General features: G+C 38.8%; 1 protein-coding gene across 2 annotated transcripts in view; it reads left to right on the forward strand.

The window, feature by feature from the left end:
* Positions 1–19720, forward strand: part of Tmcc1 (transmembrane and coiled-coil domain family 1) — a 172587-nt gene that overhangs the window by 35212 nt on the left and 117655 nt on the right. Inside the window, exons 2-3 of one of the 2 annotated variants that reach the window (XM_028864014.1) lie at positions 10037–10092; positions 13639–14341. In XM_028864014.1, coding sequence (XP_028719847.1) covers positions 13766–14341 — 576 coding nt within the window. In that variant the 5' untranslated portion in view covers positions 10037–10092; positions 13639–13765. Of the gene's footprint in view, positions 1–10036; positions 10093–13638; positions 14342–19720 lie in introns of those variants that run through there. The other variant, XM_028864013.2, reaches the window with a different exon arrangement.

Consider the following 19720-nt stretch of genomic DNA (forward strand, 5'->3'; position numbering starts at 1 on the left):
AAATACTTTGTTTGATCTTTTAAGTAATTAAAATTCATTTGTTCCCGTGTCGGCTTTGGTTCTGAGAGTCCCACATGCCAAAGTGGATGCTTGGATCTCTTGGGGAAAGTGGCAGTGGTATTATTGCATATAACCTACATAATGCCATTTTGCATACTTGATGTCCTCTCAGGCTTACTCAGTATCAGTTCACAACAGAAAGGCTGTGTGAAGAGCTGAGCCATTGAGAGAGTAAGGACAAAGGAAATTCCATGCACAGTCAGGACAGATGCTATTCTCTTCAAACATGTTTGATCCCAGGCTGCCTGAATTTGCAGGCATGGAATCCATGAATTTGGAATGCCCACCGTCTCTGAGATTTTTGTTGTACTGTCTTTTATTGCTTAGGTGCCTGCGTTTCTGTTAACCAGATGTTTAATAGGGTTTATATTAACAAATGCCTTTTCTTTTTAACAAATAACCTGTTCTTTTTATCCTGTTAGAAGGTTGAGTCACACAATTGAGTTTCATTTTTATTTTTTTCTTCAAAATCTAGAACTAGACCTTGGGGCGGTGGGGCATCTTTGCTAGAGCTGAAGATGTACACAGGCCTGTGGGGTGTGCATGTTCAGAAGCTTTGCAACTGGCTGGCCTGAATCTGTCAAAATAATGTGTGGATTGTTCTGACTGTGTGCACACTGTCTTATTTGGATGCTTCAGAGTAGTGATCCTGGGAATGAGTGTATTATAAGTATTATTTCAAAAATTGTTGTCAAAACTGCTCAGAGAGGAAAAACACAGAAACACTTGTGTTGAAAAAAGGTCTTTAATCTTCTGTTACTGCTGTCCAGGGATTAATCTTTGGAGCAAAGGCTAATATTTGGGGTGCAAGTTATTTTACAAAAGGAATTCTGTGATAGGAAAGTAAAATGTGAAATTAAATGTATGTTTTAGGTCTGATCTAAATACATACTGGATTGTTTTTTTTAAGCCCAGGCTGCCTAAGCACAGAGCCTTGGCTCCACCACCTTAGTGGGTGCTGTTGACAGTCAGTGGGGTAAGTGCTTCTAATGTCTGTCAGCCCCACTAGAATAATGCAGCACATTGCATTTTAAGGTACTCACACATTTGTTTATTTGAATTATGTGAAAAATTAGGCATATGGGACAGTCCATGTTTTTGAATAGTGTAGGTACAGCAATATGAGCAATAGTAGCTTTCTACGCTTTTTTCCATTATGATTTAGACTGTTACAGATTTCGTGTCCATTGTTAAGAAAGGTAGGCCTTTCAATAAAATACAGTTATTATAACAAGTTTTTCATCTACATATTAGTCTTGTATTAAATGTAATCTTTCCTAATGGACACACACACACATAATGTACTCACATACATATGTAGCCACAGATATATGTATTTTTATCATTAATATATGTAAGAATGTATAGTATGCTATATAATTAAATGCATTAAGATAAGTCATTGTTAAGTGTTAACTTGTTAAAGTTACTTCACAATGGTTTAGTTATAGTAAAAGTGATGGCAGAAGCACACTTCTTGAGAGTTGGTTTGCTTTGTGCCAAGATGGGGATCAAGTGCTTTCTTTCCATGTGTGCATTTCCTCAGTCATTATTGCCAGCAGTGCTGTGGGATGAAAAATAGTTTTGTCTCCTTTTGGTGGCCCAGGGTCTGTCTGTCTGCTAGCTCCTTTTTCAGTGACACAATGTTGAATGGAAGAATGAGAAGAAGTTTGAGGAGAGGGAGTGAAATATTCCTGAGGGTCAAGAGAGTGAATGGAGCCAGGCGGTGGTGGCGCACGCCTTTAATCCCAGCACTCGGAAGGCAGAGGCAGGCGGATCTCTGTGAGAATGAAGGCCAGCCTGGTCTACAGAGCAAGTTTCAGGAAAGGCTCCAAAGCTACACAGAGAAACCCTGTCTCAAAAAAACAGAGAGAGAGAGAGAGAGAGAGAGAGAGAGAGAGAGAGAGAGAGAGAGAGAGAGAGAGAGAGAGAGAGAGAAATGAGAGAGAGAAATGAGAGAGAGAAATGAGAGAATGAGAATGGACTGGAGACAAGCAGCAGGAGGATTAGAGAACAGAAGTGCTCATTCTGTTAGGATCATGGGTGTAAATTGTCATTGGTCAGCACAGATCTGTGAGGTTTCTTGTTTTGTTTTTTGGGTTTTTTTTCTTTTGTCATTTTCAGCTGCAAGAATTTAGTAAGGGAATAGATGGAAAGTTGGATTTCGTAGGATTGGAGTTTGGGCAGTTGTTGGAAGGAAGAAGGTGGCCAGGGAAGTGGAGAGAGTGTACACAGGACTGCCCTCACAGATACTCTTTGAGGACATTTCTGTAGGAGACTCCTGATGTCATTACGGTCCTTGCCATAGTGCTCTCTAATCTGCAGTTGAGGAGGTTGAGGTTAGCAAATGCTGCCTCAGTTTTCACAGTGAAAGTTTACTTCCTCTTTGTTAATATGAATGTGGCTCAGGCTGACTTCAGATTTACTTCTCAGCTTCTCAGATCTTGCAAAATCAAGAGAAAGATCTGAAAGTGAATGACTAGAGTGGGCAGAGGTTTGGCTGCACCCCTAAAAAAGATACAAGCACAGAAAGTATGACTTTGAGTAGAACTGTGGAGTAAATTTTCAGTGTTGCAAAGCATACAGATTGTGTCACCATTGAAATCATCTCAGATGACCTTCAATGCTGGGGATACATAAGCTTGAAATGTCCTTAAGGTCTGAACAGCATGGCTGTTTAAGTACTATACCTTTATGCTCATCTAGAACTAGATCAGTTAGCTTTGGTGGTTCATCAAAATTCAGCATGCTTGAAGGCATGCTAAATTGCCATGTGTTTATTATGAGTATTCTCTCCCACCTTCTCTCCCTGTCTTGTAGGTGGATTTTTCTGTCCCACCTGCCAGCGCCTAAATAACCACACTGAGACTTCTTATTAATTATGAGAGCTTGGCTGATATCTTAGGCTTACTAACTAGCTCTTACAACTTAAATTAACCCATTTTTATCAATCTACTTTTTGTCTCGTGGCTTTATTACCTTTACTCTATACTGCCCATGCCTCTTCCTCTCTGGCTGGCTGGCGACTCTGCCCTTCTTCCTAGCATCCTGTGCCTGGAAATCTTGTCTAGCCATTGGCCATTCAGCTCTTAATTAAACGAGTGACACTTCTTCACAGTGTACAAAAAGATTTTTCTACAACACTGTATTTTTGAGAATTTTACTCTAGTCCAGGCTGGCCTCAGACTCTCAGTCTTCCTAATAGCCTCCTGAGTGCTTGAGATTATAGACCTCTGCTACCAGGGCCCTACCTCTCCTGCTTTTCAGAAAACAAATGATGAGTGCTTATTGATGCAGAAAACTTGAACTGGCCTTGTAAAGGATAAATTTCTTCAAGCTTTTAAACATAAAAATGTAGCATGAATCTTAAAAGGTCTTATTAATGAAAACAAACCCAGATATTAAACCTAAGACGTTGGTAATGCTAGACTAGCACTGTACCACCAAGATTATCCTCCTCCTGATTTCCAGGTTTTCACAGCATTTGCCTTTAGTTAGTAATCCTGCTATTTTATTCCTCTGCTACTGAAAGTTACTAAAAATTGCAAATTAGGGCCAGTGATGGGTCAGAGGGTAAAGACACTTGCTGCCAATCTTGAGGATTTGAGTTCAGTCCCCAGGACCCACATGATGGAAGGAGAGAACTGACCTCCTCCCAAGTTGTCCTCTGTTCTCTACACTTAAGCCGTGATGTATGTGTGTATGTTTCTGTGTGCCCCTCCCACAATAGATAGATACTTGTAAAAAAAAAAATTCCAAAAAAGAATAGAGAAGTGACTATTACTACAGGGTCAATCTTAATAGAAATGAATTCTTAGTTTGAGAAGAAAGCCAGAAGACTTCCACCACCCACCACTGGCTGCCTTCTGCACACACATGTTTGGGAGGTTCTGACTTTCAATTTTCTGTGCTTCCTTCTCCTGAAAGCTGTTTGTTGTTTTTCTACATAAGAAGATACTAGGCAGAATTTTAGGGTTATATTTCCTTTAGTATTTCAGGACTTCTGCCTTCATAGATACTAAGACTCCTTTGGGACATTTCTGTGGGATGACTCCTGATGTCATTACAGTCCTTGCCAGAGTGCCCTCTAATCTGTAACTGTGAAGGTTGAGGTTAGCAATTGCTGCCTCAGTTTTCACACGGAGAGTTTACAACCTCCCTTTTGTTGATATAAATGTGTCCGGGCTGGCTTCAAATTTACAGTCCTCCTGCATATGCGTCCTGAGTGCTGGAATTAGATACTCACTACTGTTGGATGATACTGTTCCTGGGGCGATGTGAACAAATATCTTCTTACCCCTGACCAAAGTGAGGGTACTACCAAAGTCCAACTTGGTAAACCAGTGACTTTATTGGAATTAATTACAGGAAAAGTATGGGTGACGGGTTGCTTATAGGAGAAGAAATGATTCAAAGACACCTACATTACCAAAACCCACCCAGTGTGAGTGATGGTTCACAGAAGTTGGAAACCTGAAGTGCACTGCACACCTTGCAGGCAGTTCAACAGATGTTTCTTCAGGCAGCTTATCTCTTGTCTGAGAGTATCTGTCAGCAGTTCTTACTATGTGCGTGCGTGCATGCATGCATGTATGTATGTATGTAAGATGGTACCTAGAAAATGTTGTCAGTTACAGGAACTTCCTGAAACTTGTGAGTTATTTACATCCTGAGCTTAATGAGCTTCCCTGCAGGATAGAATGCTTTACTTTCTTTAGCACATCCTGTGCCTTAAGAAGCATCCGAGATGATATATTTTATCTCAGAAGAAATTATTACACAGTAGCCACCACGTCTGGCTATTGGTTTTGAAAATATATAGGATGTATACTTTAATGATGGTATTTATTTATCTTTATTTTTAAAAGTATTTGAAGATTATAGACTCTTGTAGTAGTACTTTCTCATCAGGACAGCCAGCCTGCAAATAATGACATGGAGACTTACTAATTATGAAAGCTCAGCCTTAGCTTAGACTTGTTCCTAACTAGTTTTTATAACTGGAATTTAACTCATATTTTTTAATATACATTCTTCTGTAACTTGTCACCTCATCGCCATACTGCCCATCCTGCTTCCTTTGCATCTGGCTGTCTACTCTGCCTTTCTTCTTCCCAGGGTTCTCTCTCTGCCTGGAAGCCCCACCTATACTCTCCTGCCTAGCTATTGGCCATTCAGCCTTTTACTACACCAATCACAGCAATACATCTTCACATAATATATGAATATCTCACAACAGACTCGATAAGGAAAGCTGGTGTCTTCCCTCTATCTTGGGATGTAACTACTCATGGGAATGAAAGAGTAATCTTTAGGTAGTTGTGGAATTATCTACAGTCAGGGAGATATTTACAGATTACCTCTACTTTTGTCTAAATATTTCTCTCTCATTTTTTTCGTATGTTCAATTACTGGTATACACACACAGAGAGAGACCTAAGCCTGACTTATCACATTCCTTGATTTCAGGACAAACCAAGTTGCAACTAGGATAGAAACTTCTTCCCTGCTGGCTAACCCTCATAGTGTTGAAAGGTGCACTGGGGAGAATTGTAGGTGAAAGTCTTCCTCAGGTGTGGAGCCTGTGTACAACAGTACTGTCCAGCCAGGCAAGATGAGTTCATTGTTGCAAGGTCATTCTCTGCTACTGTAAACTTAATCAAAAACCTATAGCTGGAATGATTCTAATCCCTAGAGAGGAAGCTCCTGCTGTTGTTTTCCTAAATAACATGATGTTTCTGTCAAATTGCCCTCTAAAAACTGTGCCCATTCGCTAGTGCTGCTGTCAGCTTTGGTCAGAAAAGCTTCTTTTGCAGAGGTGCTGGTGAGACTCACAACTGGCTAAACGACAGAGAATAAATTACTGTTCAATGCCCAGTCACAAATGGGACATCTGTATTTACAACTCTATGGCTCAGAGAACATTATGGAAGAAGGGTGGAGAAAAATGTAAGAGCCAAAGAAAAGGAGGGGAAGGTGTGGAATACTGACTTCTGGGCATGCTATTGCATGGCTGATGTACTTTTGAACCTACAGCAGTTGTGACTACCTGTACAAGATCTAGCCTGTCAACACTGTATCATGGAAGGGGGGGATTTATATAGAATTAATAGTTCATGAAGGTTCAGTGCTGTAGCTATTGGTAAGTTGCCCATCTTCCTGTATCAAGCTCTCACTGTGCTACTATAAACAGCCCTAATGTGATTCATTAGGTTAAAAAACTACAAGACACCAACCACAGATAAGAATGTGTGAAAACAACAAAGGACAATTCCCTCAAAACAAGCATAAGCATATCGTGAACTGATGAGAAGCCAAAGCAAAGAGAGCAGTTTAAAAAGGGAAAGCATGGCACATAGCAGAACATTGGTACCTATCCACATAAACAAATAGACAAAATGCCTCTTTATCTGCTTACAGGAGAACAATGGAAGAAGAAATGTGTAATGTGCTTTGGTATTCCCCACAGTTTTTGGATGCTTTTGAAGTAAGGAGAACTCACTTTCTTCCTTCTTTATATTTTAGTTCAGGTTAATTTCTGCCATCCTCAGGTGTATTGTTTCTTTTTTCAGTGATTTGAAGTATGCTGTTTCAGTATTTGTGTAAGTGCCTGTTAGGGCATTGTTCTTTAGCCAAGCAGTGGTGGCGCACGCCTTTAATCCCAGCATTTGAGAGGCAGAGGCAGGTGGATCTCTGTGAGTTAGAGGACAGCCAGGGCTACCCAGAGAAACCCTTTCTCAAAAAACCAAAAACAAAAACCCAACAACAACAAAGGGCATTGTTCTTTGGCACTGTGTTTTCTATTCTAGCACTTGCATTTGGTTCTTTATGATTTTCATTTCTTTGTAAAAATTCCCTGTCTCACATTGCCATCTACCTTTTCCATTGGAGCCTTTACTGAATTATTGAGCCCTGCTTTAAATTTTCTGGCTGTTCCAAAATGTATGTCATGAGTCTGGCCTTGATGATTATGTTGTCTCTACAGGATGTGTTTATTTTATTGCTGCCTTTAGTATATTTGTTCAAATTTTTGTTCAAAGGAGTATGTGTTTTATATAATAAATACTAAGGAAAATACTGGATATATTTGACCACAGGTTCCTGTCTGCTAGTAGTTTAGAATGGGGGTTTGTTTAGAGTGGCGATCTATTTAGAATTTGGCTATGTTTGGTGTTTATTTTTGCTGTGGGTTACGAAGTTGACATTCATCGTTGCCATGGTAACCAAAGGCTTCAATTTTTTTTCTTAGTAATCTTTGTTCCCTTTGTGTCTGCTTGACTCTCATTTTTTTTGAGCCTGTTCTCAGAATGCCTTTATTTTCCAGCTTCCTAGTTGTGTTCTATTGTTACTTGTATTTAGATTGGTGTTGGTAGTAGAGGGCCAGGAGAGTTCTGTGATGTTCAGGTACCAGAGCCTGTATCTGGGGATGTAGTCATCACAGGACTAAACAGTACTGTCCCCTTTGTTTTTCTATGACTAGCAGGTATCCACAAGTAGGTTTCAGACTTTCAGTAGACTACTGCTGTGAGGTAATGTATCCTAGTTTGTTTTTATGTCTCTTCTGTAGTTTTTACTTTTTATTTTGTATTGTCCTATTTTACATGTGTGTTTTGTAAGTACCAAAGTTATTTTTTTCATTAATATTTTGTGTCTTTTAGTACTCTCATATTTAATATAATTACTGATATATTTGGGTCTACTTTTGCTTTTCATGTGTTACACCTATTCTGTGTTCCTGCTTTCTCCCCTTTTGGGGGTTTGTATCTTTAAATTCTATTTTTTCTTTGTACCAGTGTAGTGTTTATCCTGTTGGACTAATGGGATTACTAGTCACCTGTCACTCATTCAGGAATAAAATACTCTATGTACATGTAATACAGTACACATTTAGTTTTAATAGTAGCATAACAAACAGGATTCCGTTTTCTGTCTCTTTGATGGTAAATCATGGGTATAGCTATTCCTCTGGACCTGAAAGATCGATGAACCATGCTCGTTTTGTTTTTTAAGTACTTCTTTACAGTTTTCTCAGCCTAACCCAGTAGTTTACAACTACAAACTTTATTTTTCCTTTGTCACCTGTCTTGTATAAACCTTGCTAAGCCAGGTAATTATTCAGGGTAAAATAGGCTTATATTAAAATATAGGAGAAGTCTCTGTCATTATAAAAAACTACAAGGAGTTTAAAAAACTGATTTTTAATTTTCTTCTGAAAGGGAAGAATGTTGACAGTGTAAATACAGCTGTGACTAAGAAACACTGGTCATAATAGGATCTTTACTGAGAACTTTATGGAAAGGGATTCCAAAGGAATCAAGAGAAAGAGTTGGGAGTTCAATTTTTTGTCTACTATGTGTACAAGTCACTGTCTGTTGCTGTGACAGATGTCTGACAAACATTTTAAAGGAAGAAGGATTGATTTTGATCTGATTTCTAATGGTGACTATCTGTAATCATGATTCCAGCCTAGCTCTGTGTATGTGCATGTGCAGTACATGCATATTCATGTTCCTGTGGGTGGGTGTGCATGTGCTGTGGAGGTCAGAGGCCAGGAGTCAGGTGCCATCCACTTTTTTTTTTTTTTTTTTTTTTTTTTTTTTTTTAAGACAGGCTTTCTCACTGGTCTGTAACTCACCAGTTTGCCTGGCTGGCCAGCAAACCACAAGGATCCACTCATCTCCGCCTTCCTAGTGGTTCTGGGGTGCAAGTGTAGGTGTGTCACCCCTGGCTTTTCATGTGGGTTCTGGGATCACACTTAGGTTCTCATGCTTTACCAACCGAACAGTCTTTTCTGCTCCTAGTTTAGCTCTCACTTGATGATGTGTACTGTTTTCAGCTTCCAAGTATACAAATCTTGTTTTCTTCCTAGGTGAGTTCTCTGAGAGTAAATTTGTATTTCGTCTCTATAATGCTGAGTATATAACAGATATTCCTATGATGCTTCTGTAATTAAATTGTGTCTCTAGTGATGGCTGTTAAAAGCTAGTTTTCCAGGAAATTTTCAGTTTTGATGCATTACATTTCTCAGTTGTACATAGTAAATAGATTTTTTAATTCCCTCCATTTTTTCCTTCCTTTCTCCTCACTCCCAAGTTTTGAGGTAGGATCTCACTATGTAGCCCAGTATGGCCTGGAGTTTGCTAGGTGTCCCAGGGAAGCCTGAGTCTATGATCTTGGGGTCATATGTGTTAGGGTCATAAGTATTAGGCCACTCTGCCTGGCTTTGGAATGCCTTTCAATGAAAGCTTGCAGACATTTGCAAACAGAAGTACTTGAGAAAATGTTTATGGAATTGTGTTTTCTTGTGCCTCTTTTTAAATTTCATGTGAGTTCAAGACTACAACTGATACAGTATCTGTTTGTTATTCAGTACAGTCATGCCAAAATATTTATTGTAACTCTGTGACACCCCCACCCTGCCCCTGACACAGTCTCATTATGTGACTCTGCCTACCCTGAGACCTTCAGTGCATATCAGATTGGCCAGAAATTGACTGTCTCTGCTTCTGAAGTGCTAAGAATGAAGGCATGTACCACTACACTTTGGCATGTTCTCTTTTTTCTTTTTTCTTTTTCTTTTTTTATAATTTATTTTATGTATGAGTGCTCTATCTGCATGCCAGAAGAGGGCATCAGATCCCACTACAGATGTGATTGCTGGGAATTGAACTCAGGACCTCTGGAAGAGTGTCAGTGCTCTTAACTGCTAAGCCATCCCTTCAGCCTCCATTCTCTTTTTTCAATGCAAATATTTTTTGTATTTTTTCTAATATATTTTCTTTCTTGACTACAATTTTTATTTTTTACATTTTTAAAAAAATTAGAAAATGCTGACAAAAACCTAAAAAATGACTTTACCCCTTCTACTGGTAGAACATAGAATTGGAATATTTTGTATACCGTTAGCCTTCCCTGTGTGTCTGGAATAGGTGAGCTCCAGGCTAAGTTTCACTTCTGTTTTATGCTTATTTTTCAGCTTTTCCTAAAAGGACAACTGTGCCCCCTGGATGTGCTTGAGGACGAGCAGTGAAGGCAAGTATCCAAGTCTTCATGACCTGTGAAAGGAACTTGGCTCACTGCCAAGCATAAGAACAAAAACGTTAACAAGAAAAAGGAACAAAACGGAAATAATTTGTGTATAATTGAGGATGGTTTTGTGGAGTGCCCTTTTAAACATTTGTTGGATTTTAAAAAGCAATTTTCCATTTTATTTCTAATATTAATTCAAAGCAACTTGCTTCCTGCGTGTGTACTTACCATCTATTATGTCTTAAGCAAAACTGTGGTAGAAAAATGAATTGTGGGAAATTCTGAGAATTGAATGAACTAACCAGAAATGTGTGGTGTGTACTTGGCTGCTTCTTGCTATTCTTTGCCCATATTTCATATCTCTTGTCATGGCATTTTGTTCCTCTTTCTTTTTCTCTACCTTGTCCCCTTTACTATAAGAATGTGACACTTTAGAGATAATAAGTGAAAGAAAAGCCAAGTCCCTCTCTTACTATAGTACAGTTAGCTTCATAGTGGAGCCTTATATATGGCAAGCCAGGGATCTAAATGTAACTTTGAGTTTCTTTATAAACTGATCAACAGTTACACTTATTCTAGGATGACTATCTTAGGGAAGAAAAAGGCAGGCCATCTTTTGAGATTACTGAGTTCCATGAGTGCTAACATTCTTACTATCAGTATTTGCAGAGTTATGACAGTATTATTGTCATTGATTATTTTGCTGTAACACTTGATCTTCATTAGTATTTGGCATACCTCAACCAAGGACCTTAGAGATCTTCTGTATAGATACTGGAGGAGCCATCACAATTCTGACCATGTTCTATTTGTGTGATGTCACAGCAAATGGTAGCTGTACCCCTTACCAGGTTACATCTTCTATCAGAAGTGGATAATCACAACTTACTGCTTAAAACTCAGCTTGGGTGTATTTAGGGCTGTATGTTCCATGGGCCTGTGCTAACTAGTGTAATTAAGATAAGTCTTGCTGTTAGAAATACTAGGATGCATCCCTCGTCTTTACAGCTGTGAGCAAGAACCTTGGCTTGGAAAATCGGTACCCTGCTGCAGGTTTCCCTAGGATTGCTAGAATCTCTTTGTAATCAGTCATTTCAATTTTTTAAAAAATAGACAATGTACAAATACTAGTGAAATCTCAGATGAAGTTAGCTGATATTTAAAATGTACCATATTCTCCAAATGTTTTAGATAGGAAGCAGACAGGTGGTCAGTTGGTTAGTTCCAATACTGCCCAAAGAAAAGTGTGCTGAGTAGACGACTCCTAATACCTTAATGTGTGAGATAAGCAGTTCATTTAGTTTCTCACTTACCTTACTAACATTATTTTATTCATGGTATCTTTTAATCTCATGGGATAAATTGCTTTATTTTTCTTACAACAATAACCAGGTCAATTGCACAGTTTGACTAATACAGTATAAATAAGGAAAATCACAAACCACCTGGTAACTGTCAGCCTTGCTATAACATCCTCCCATATTCTCCATCTCAGCATCCCAGTGGAGTAGAGATTGACAGATGTAGCCTGTAGCCAGTGCTCATATCTTGGTCACGCAGCCCTTTTTCTCTGAGATTAATACAATTCAGTAACTATTAGTCTGCCAGGCAAACACATGAGGGAAAGTCAGGCTAATTAAATATGTATACTGTTGGCAAAAGTTTTGCCCACAAAGAGCCCAAGAAAACTGCACTAAATCTAAGACAATAAGAGTTTTTCTCTTTTTGGTCCCAAAGGAAGAACAACAAACTAATGCAAACGTACAATTAGGAAAGGGATAGGTGGCCATATAGACCACAAAGAATTTCAGTGGAGGACAAGGAGCCTCCCCACTCTTAACAGCTGCTCTCAGTTGCCTCCTTTGGGAACGAAGAAACATATGGTGTTCAGAAAGTAGAAAGATACTGGGGAGAGATGAGTATTTTTGAACTCTGTCACTCTGTTCTATTGAGTCATTAAGAGTCAGCAGATGAGGAAATAGGTTTGAAAGAATAGGGACCATTGGAGCCGCTGTGCCAGCGTCCATGTCCTATGATGTGAAGGTCTGAGGATAGTCATCAGGGAGTGTGAGTGGATCTGTGTTCCCTGTCCCTCAGCACAGTGGCCTATGTTCACAGTGAGCTCATTTATGCCTTCTGCCTTGCCACTTGGTGGCAACAGGATTCATACCCCAGAACAGGAACTTTCGGTACTTAACTGGCAGTGGCAGATTGCTCAGGGTTCTCTTAATGTAGAGTTTTAAAGTCTTCTAAACAGCAACAGAAATTGAGAGAAAATATGCAAGAACTCCAGTACCATGTTTTGTCCTCTCTAGTAACTTCTATGCATTTATACAATTCTATATATTTGCACAAACTCAATAAAAACAAAACACTTTTTATTAAAGAAAAGAGATCTGATCCCTGGCCATCTGCCCCTCCCCTTTGCATGTAATTTCAGTAGCCATGACAATCATGCTCTTAGTTTCAACTTCCTTTTCCTGTGTTTAATACTGGCTTATCGTCACTATTTAACCTTTGACCTTTAATTTTTCTCTGCTCTTCCATTGTACCTAGTTAACTGTACTATATCTTTGTTTTTGAGTTTATATAGATAGGAAGCATCTATCAAGAATAATACAGTTGAGAAAGGGATCTCTTTTCTGCCTTTTTTTTTTTTTAAGAATTGATGTCACTGTATAGTCCAGACTGACCTAGAACTTGCTGTCTGTAATTGACCTTTGATGCTCCATCTTCCTGTCTTAGTCTCCTGAGTGCTAGAATTACAGGTGTGTGCCCCTGCCCCCCAGTTCAAATCTCCCTTTTTGACAGCTGGTATTGAGCAAAGCTCTATTCTCTCTGAAGACTGATTTGTCTGGACTACTAATTTATTGGAGCCAGAAAGGTTATTTTGACTTCAGCAGAGAATTCCATTTACAAGATTTTTGTTTTGTCCTCCCAAAAAAGCAAGCCTGTCAACCTCTAATTACCATTGAGCTTGATGAATATGGATAGATGGTAGGTAGCAAGAGATTCCAAATTTTCATTAAAATTCACATAGATTGGGATATTCATATCTCACTGTTACCTGAATTTGCTGAATTTCAGCATGTAGATATTTAGCTATGATTATAAATTTTTAAAAAATTTTAATTGCCTCAGCTAGACTAAACATACTATATGGTCTGTTTTCTTGATTTTCTAAGCAATGGCTGGTTGTCCTGCCAGCTGCTATTATAGTGTCTATTCTAAGATGGCCCTATCCTTCATATACTGAAGCTTGTAAGGGATTATTCTCCCCACCCCTACCCCGACATTGCTGTTTTTATTTCCTGTGTCCTTGTTCTGGGCTTCTTATTCTAGAACATACCATAACCCATTAACTGAAAAATTATCTTTTAATCTTCTGATTAAAGATTGCTTAATGGTAGTAACTTGTTTGTTTGGCTAGCTGCATGTTTTTCTTTTAACTGTAGTGTTTCTGTATTTTTGCATGGTTGTATGACACAGGTTGTTTTCTTTCTTTTTTTTTTTTTTTCTTTTTTCTTTTTCTTTTTTTTTTAACATTAGGTAGGCATGAAGCCTCCATCTCACAGCTGCATGCATAGTCACTGTTGAAGCAAATGCCTACCTAATTTGACAGTCTCGGTGTGTTTAAAATTTTTTGAGTTTGCAAATAAGCTTATTAAGCTTACTGATGGAGCCTTCCGGCAGTGAACAGTTATATGAGGACCCTGATCCTGGAGGCAAATCCCAAGATGCAGAAGCCAGGAGGCAGACAGAATCAGAACAAAAGTTATCTAAAATGACCCACAATGCTCTGGAGAACATTAATGTGATTGGCCAAGGCTTGAAGCATCTGTTCCAGCACCAGCGCAGGAGGTCATCAGTGTCTCCACACGATGTGCAGCAGATTCAGACAGATCCAGAGCCTGAAGTGGATCTGGACAGCCAGAACACATGTGCTGAGATTGATGGTGTCTCCACCCACCCCACAGCTCTGAATCGTGTTCTGCAACAAATCCGAGTGCCACCCAAGATGAAGAGAGGAACAAGCTTGCATAGTAGGCGGGGCAAGTCAGAAGCCCCAAAGGGAAGTCCCCAAATCAACAGGAAATCTGGCCAGGAGGTGGCTGCTGTTATACAGTCAGGTCGGCCCAGGTCTTCATCTACAACTGATGCTCCTACCAGCTCTTCTGTGATGGAAATAGCTTGTGCTGCTGCTGCTGCTGCTGCTGCGTGTGTACCCGGAGAGGAGTCAGCTGCAGAACGGGTAAGTCTGTTGTTAGATTTCTGTTAACTTGCTGTTTTTACAAGCATTATATGCATGTTCTCTCTCTCTCTCTCTCTCTCTCTCTCTCTCTCTCTCTCTCTCTCTCTTTCTCTCTCTCTCTCTCCCTCTCTCCTCTCTCTGACGTGAAAAATGATCAGTCTGGTTTTTAAAGTAGATATGTAAAAAATTTTCCAAGATGGGTCTAATAGTATACACCTATAATTCCAGTGCTTGGTAGGGGGAGGCAAGAGGATCAGGAATTGACTGTGTAGGGTTTGAGACCAAATATCTTTTAGGCCTGCCTGTGTAATGTGAGACTATGTCTCAGAGAGAGAGAGAGAGAGAGAGAGAGAGAGAGAGAGAGAGAGGGAGGGAGGGAGGGAGGGAGGGAGGGAGGAGGGAGGGAAGGAAGGAAGGAAGGAAGGAAGGAAGGAAGGAAGGAAGGAAGGAAGGAAGGAAGGAAGGAAGGAAGGAAGGAAGGAAAAGAGAAAAGAATTCTTATTTACTTTTACCCAATGTGCAAAGCTTGGCTTTGACCTAATGATTAACATGGAATTTGGTTAGAACTATCCTGGTATGTTGGTTATTGAAAGTTCCTCACTTTTGTTTTTCATGTTTATTTATTTGTATGTGTGTGGAGGGGCACATTACAGAGTGTGTGTGCATGCCATATTCTCGCCTTCTGTCATGTGAGTCCTGGGAATTGAACTCAGATCTCCAAGCTTGGCAGTAAGCACCTGTACCCACTGAGCTATTTTATGGTGATGGAGATCTCTCTTGTAATCCAAGCTGGCCTCACACTTACTGTGTATCAGAGTACGACTTTGAAGTTATTTTTCATTCAATTTTTATTAATGTTTTAAATAAAACTTACCCACTGTTGAGTTTTTTCAACTAAAACTGCTATGAGCATTTTTCTATATCTGTAAATACAATTTCACCATAAATTTTTACTGATTATATACTACTGTGGCCTTCCTTGCTGTAATATCAGTTTATTTGTCATTTTATGTATTAGGGAATATGAAAATACTTACATTGCAATATAGTTATCTTTGCTTAAAATAACACTTGAAATTAATAGATAATGTACCTTATAGTGTCTAAGGACAGTCATAATGATAGCTGCCATTTATTCTTTGTTTATGATGTGGCAGGAAGTACGTTCAAACACATGTAATTTTAGGTGCTTAGACAGCTCTCTACTTGGCCTTGATAGATTGTTTTTCATTGTTGTTGATGAGGCAGCAGAAATGTAGGAAGTTAAGTGTTCTCATGGTTTCACAACGAGAACGTTTCACAACGAGAACATTTCAGAGCTTAAGTAATCTAGAACTTATTTACCTTTTTTTTTTTTTTTTTTTTTTTTGAGACAGGTCTCAAAAAACTGTGTGTGGGCATATGTGCATCCATAACTTGAGTTCTCTAATGGAAACAGGATTGCTAGGACTTACTGGATGCTAGCATCACTCCACATTTTCTTAGTAAGAGAGTATGTCTCAAAGGAATAAGATAGAGAGTAATGCATCAGGACATCCTCCTCTGGCTTCTGCACCCATACTCATATATTTAAACAGAGAAATTGGGGAATGGATGAGGAAGATACTCAGCATAGACCTCTGGACTCCATACATAAACACAAAAGAATCTGATCTACGGGTAAAATTCAAACTTTTTTGTAGTTTAAATGTTAGCACTTTGAAGCCTTATAGACTTATCTGTGGCCATAGTCCTGTTGTCTATTCTAAGATATTTTCTCAGATCACCCTTCCTCCAAAAGTGTTTGTGCTTTTCCTTACATTCTACATATGTACATGTATAGATACACACAAGTATTTATACTGTTTATACAAATTTTGGGGTGTAGTATGCAAATCTGAGCTGCCTTTTTCATTACTTTTCTTATAACAAAGACTTTACCAATTCCTTAAGTATCCCTTAAACATCCCTAAATTGTTAACAGTAAAGTCAGTTTACTACCTTGTTGTCAAAGACCTTACAGTGATGTTGGGAAGACAGGCAGTTTAAGAAGCAGTGTGATTGTATCCATTCCTAGAAGTCAGAAGCTTGGGTTTTAGAGCCTAGTTCTGTTTCTGCTGTTAAATTCTGTTAGCAGTGTGACCTTAAGGAAATTAAACTTTCTAGGTGAGGTCATTGTACTAAATAATATTTAATGTTACTTACAGTCCGGAAACACTGTACATTTGCTTTACTTCCCATTTTTTTTCTTGATACACTTAGAAAATTAAAATAGCTGTATAGCACAGTAGAATTAGCTGCCGAGTTGTTCAGAGCTGGTAGAGTTGGTCACTTACTCACTGTAGGTCCTGATGCCCTCCTCTTGAAGAGCTCAGTTGATCAATGTACAGCCTCTTAGCCTCCATTCTCAGCAGTGAAAAGGCCTAGGTAGGGAGCAGTACATTATCATATATTACTAAAATTCAGAGCAGTACAAGTCCAGAGAAGGGCTAAAGAGACAGGCAAGTTGAATGGGCACTCTAGAGAACGGGGCCTTGCCTAATGTCCTAGACTGTGAAGCCCCATCAGAATATCACAGACTTATCACTATGTCATAAGGTAACAAAACCAATGCAGGTAATCAGGTGTCAAGTAATTGAGATACAAAGGAAAACTGCAAAAACACTCCCAAGACTTAGTCTTAGCTAAAAGGCAAAAAAGCAATGCAAACACCTAGTTGTCCCCTTGAAAACTAGGACTATGCATGTTAATTCTTTACATCTCACATAGAACCCTACTGACAGTCAACAGACCTTTAAGGGACATTCACAGATTAGACTAGACTAGACTAGACTAGACAGGACAAGACAAGGGAAGATTAGAGAGTTGTATGACTGTGTATAACTGATTGTCTTAAATTTCATCTTTGTTTGAGCAGTGTGTGTGTGAAGCTAAAGAGTTTGATGAAACTCTAAAAGAGGCAGGGGTGGTGGTAGGGTGGGGCTAGAGAGATGGCTCAGCAGTTAAGACCACTGGCTACTCTTTCAGAGAACCTTTGTTCAGTTCCCAGCACCCACATGGTAACTCACAACTGTCTGTAACCATATCCAGGGGAATCTGACACCACTGCACATAAAGTTAAATAAAAAAATTTTTTAAGTTTCTGAAAGGGACTGAAAATATATTAGAAGGACTCTCCCCTGGGGAAGATATTTCCCTTGCTCTTAGCATTTCCTGGTTGCCCATGGTTGTTAAGACCCCTTCCATGTTAGTATGTCCATTGGTATTGTTCAGGTCTTATTTGATGAAACTTCATGGGTCTGTATCCTCTCTGACATTTCTAGGAAACACAGTTTTAGCAAACTTCCTGCTTCTCTGCATTTTACACCCTTTCTATCTTCTATTCTGATATCATCCCTGAGCCTTCAGTACAGGAATTGTTTTACAGATGTATCAGTTTAAATTGAGCACTACGTGATCTCTTGTTCTCTGCATTTTGATTGGTTGTAGTTTTCTGTAATGGTCTCTTTCTGTTACAAAGATAAGTTTCTTTAATATGAGAGGTGAGAACTAAATCTATCTGTGGGCATAAGAACAAATATTGAACACATAGTTAGGAATTGGAAAAGCCTCCTTGATTGGTTGTTCAATACCAAGTAATTATCCCTGAGATCATAGACATACAGGTAGCATTATATGGACTGAGTAGGTTGTATTCATGTATTTAAGGGCACACATGCATGCACGAACATGTGTATATACATAAATTAAATGATTAAAGAGGCCACGACTTTGAGAGCAAGGGAGGATGTGGGGGGGGGGATTAGAAGGATGAAAGGGAAGGGAAGAAATAATATATTATTAAAAAATAAACTATTATAAGTAAATTTAAAAATATATATTGCATTTTTTGGACTAGTTTAATTCAAGATGAACGAATACAGCTAAGATCTCAGAGAGCTTAGTTGTGAGGTGACAGTCCTAAAGCACAGTTGTTTGTTCCTATGGGTGAAGCCACTCTCCATTTCAGTTAGAAAGAAATGGTATAGATGAAGATTCCCACTGTAGCCCAGAGGTTTATTCTTCCAACATCTTGTTGGAATGCTGTACCCTTTGCTGCTTGCTGTAGTGGTAACTGTATAGTGAGTGCAACAGGAATCAGTACAATTTACTTACTGCTGCTTTTATAAAATAGAAACAAATTAATTCTTTTGCAAAAATTCTGAGAATAAACTTAATTAGAGGGACATCAAAAGGTCAATGCAAATCTTGGATCTTCTGAAGATAAAATTTGAGGCCATTGATCATTATATTTAAGGCCAAGAATTCACTATTTTGTTTTGGAATTTACTATATTATTTTCCCTTTTGGAGACTAAGTTAAGGAATGCACTGTCTTTATTAGGCTGAAGTTAGGGAATCTTTGGGGCTCACTTACTATAATATGAATAGAGAAAAAGAATTTTTATAATGTTTGGTTATAACTGGAATATAAACAGAAAGTGGTTTGAGGGATATATGTGTTAAAGAAATTTCTGAAATAGAGTTAGTTGAGCAATAAGCAAATCCAGTAAGCCCATATGCTGTTCTGTGCAGGGAAGAAGTGAGACTATAGAAAGGTTGATTCCAGTTGCTGTCCACTAGGTGGGGTCCTAGGCCAAGAGGAGAAGGTGAGAACTGGGGAATGATATTTAGGAATGCACTGAATTAAGCATTTGCTCTTGTAATTTGAATTGATTTGATTACTTTAGGTGTGGAACAAACAGTAGAAGAGGTAGGATTTGACAGTGTTGAAATTTAAGAAGATAAAGAATATTAAGCAATAAGATTTGCTTAGAAACCTTAAAAAGCCGGGTGGTGGTGGTGCACGCCTTTAATCTCAGCACTCGGGAGGCAGAGGCAAGCGGATCTCTATGAGTTCGAGGCCAGCCTGGGCTACAAAGTGAGTTCCAGGAAAGGCACAAAGCTACACAGAGAAACCCTGTCTCAAAAAAAAAAAAAAAAGAAAAAGAAAAAAGAAAAGAAAGAAAGAAAAAGAAAACTTAAAAATACTGTTTATTTTCCCATTAACATTGGAAAAAATTGTGTAGTTTTTAATAAACTCTAGCAAAAGTCTCTATCTTCTCTATACATTTAGTATTGGTTGGGTTGTTGACACCAAGGGAATGTTTCACAGACAGTCAATAATACAGGACTGGAAAAGTGGCCATACATTAAAAATGAAAATGTACTTTTGGTCTCTTAGTTTTCCCTAACAGGTACTTACTTCATATACCAAAACTTGATCAAGTCAAGTAACTTTGGGGTTGTTAGTCTTCAGCTCTTAGAGCCATTGTGTGTAGTTCTAGCCTTTGCTGCAGGCACATTTAAAACAGTATAATGTGAATGTAGTGAGTGTAGGGAGGTGACTCAGTGGGCAAAA

Source organism: Peromyscus leucopus, chromosome 3 (genome assembly GCF_004664715.2).
Source record: "Peromyscus leucopus breed LL Stock chromosome 3, UCI_PerLeu_2.1, whole genome shotgun sequence".
Taxonomy (NCBI): Eukaryota; Metazoa; Chordata; class Mammalia; order Rodentia; family Cricetidae; genus Peromyscus; species Peromyscus leucopus.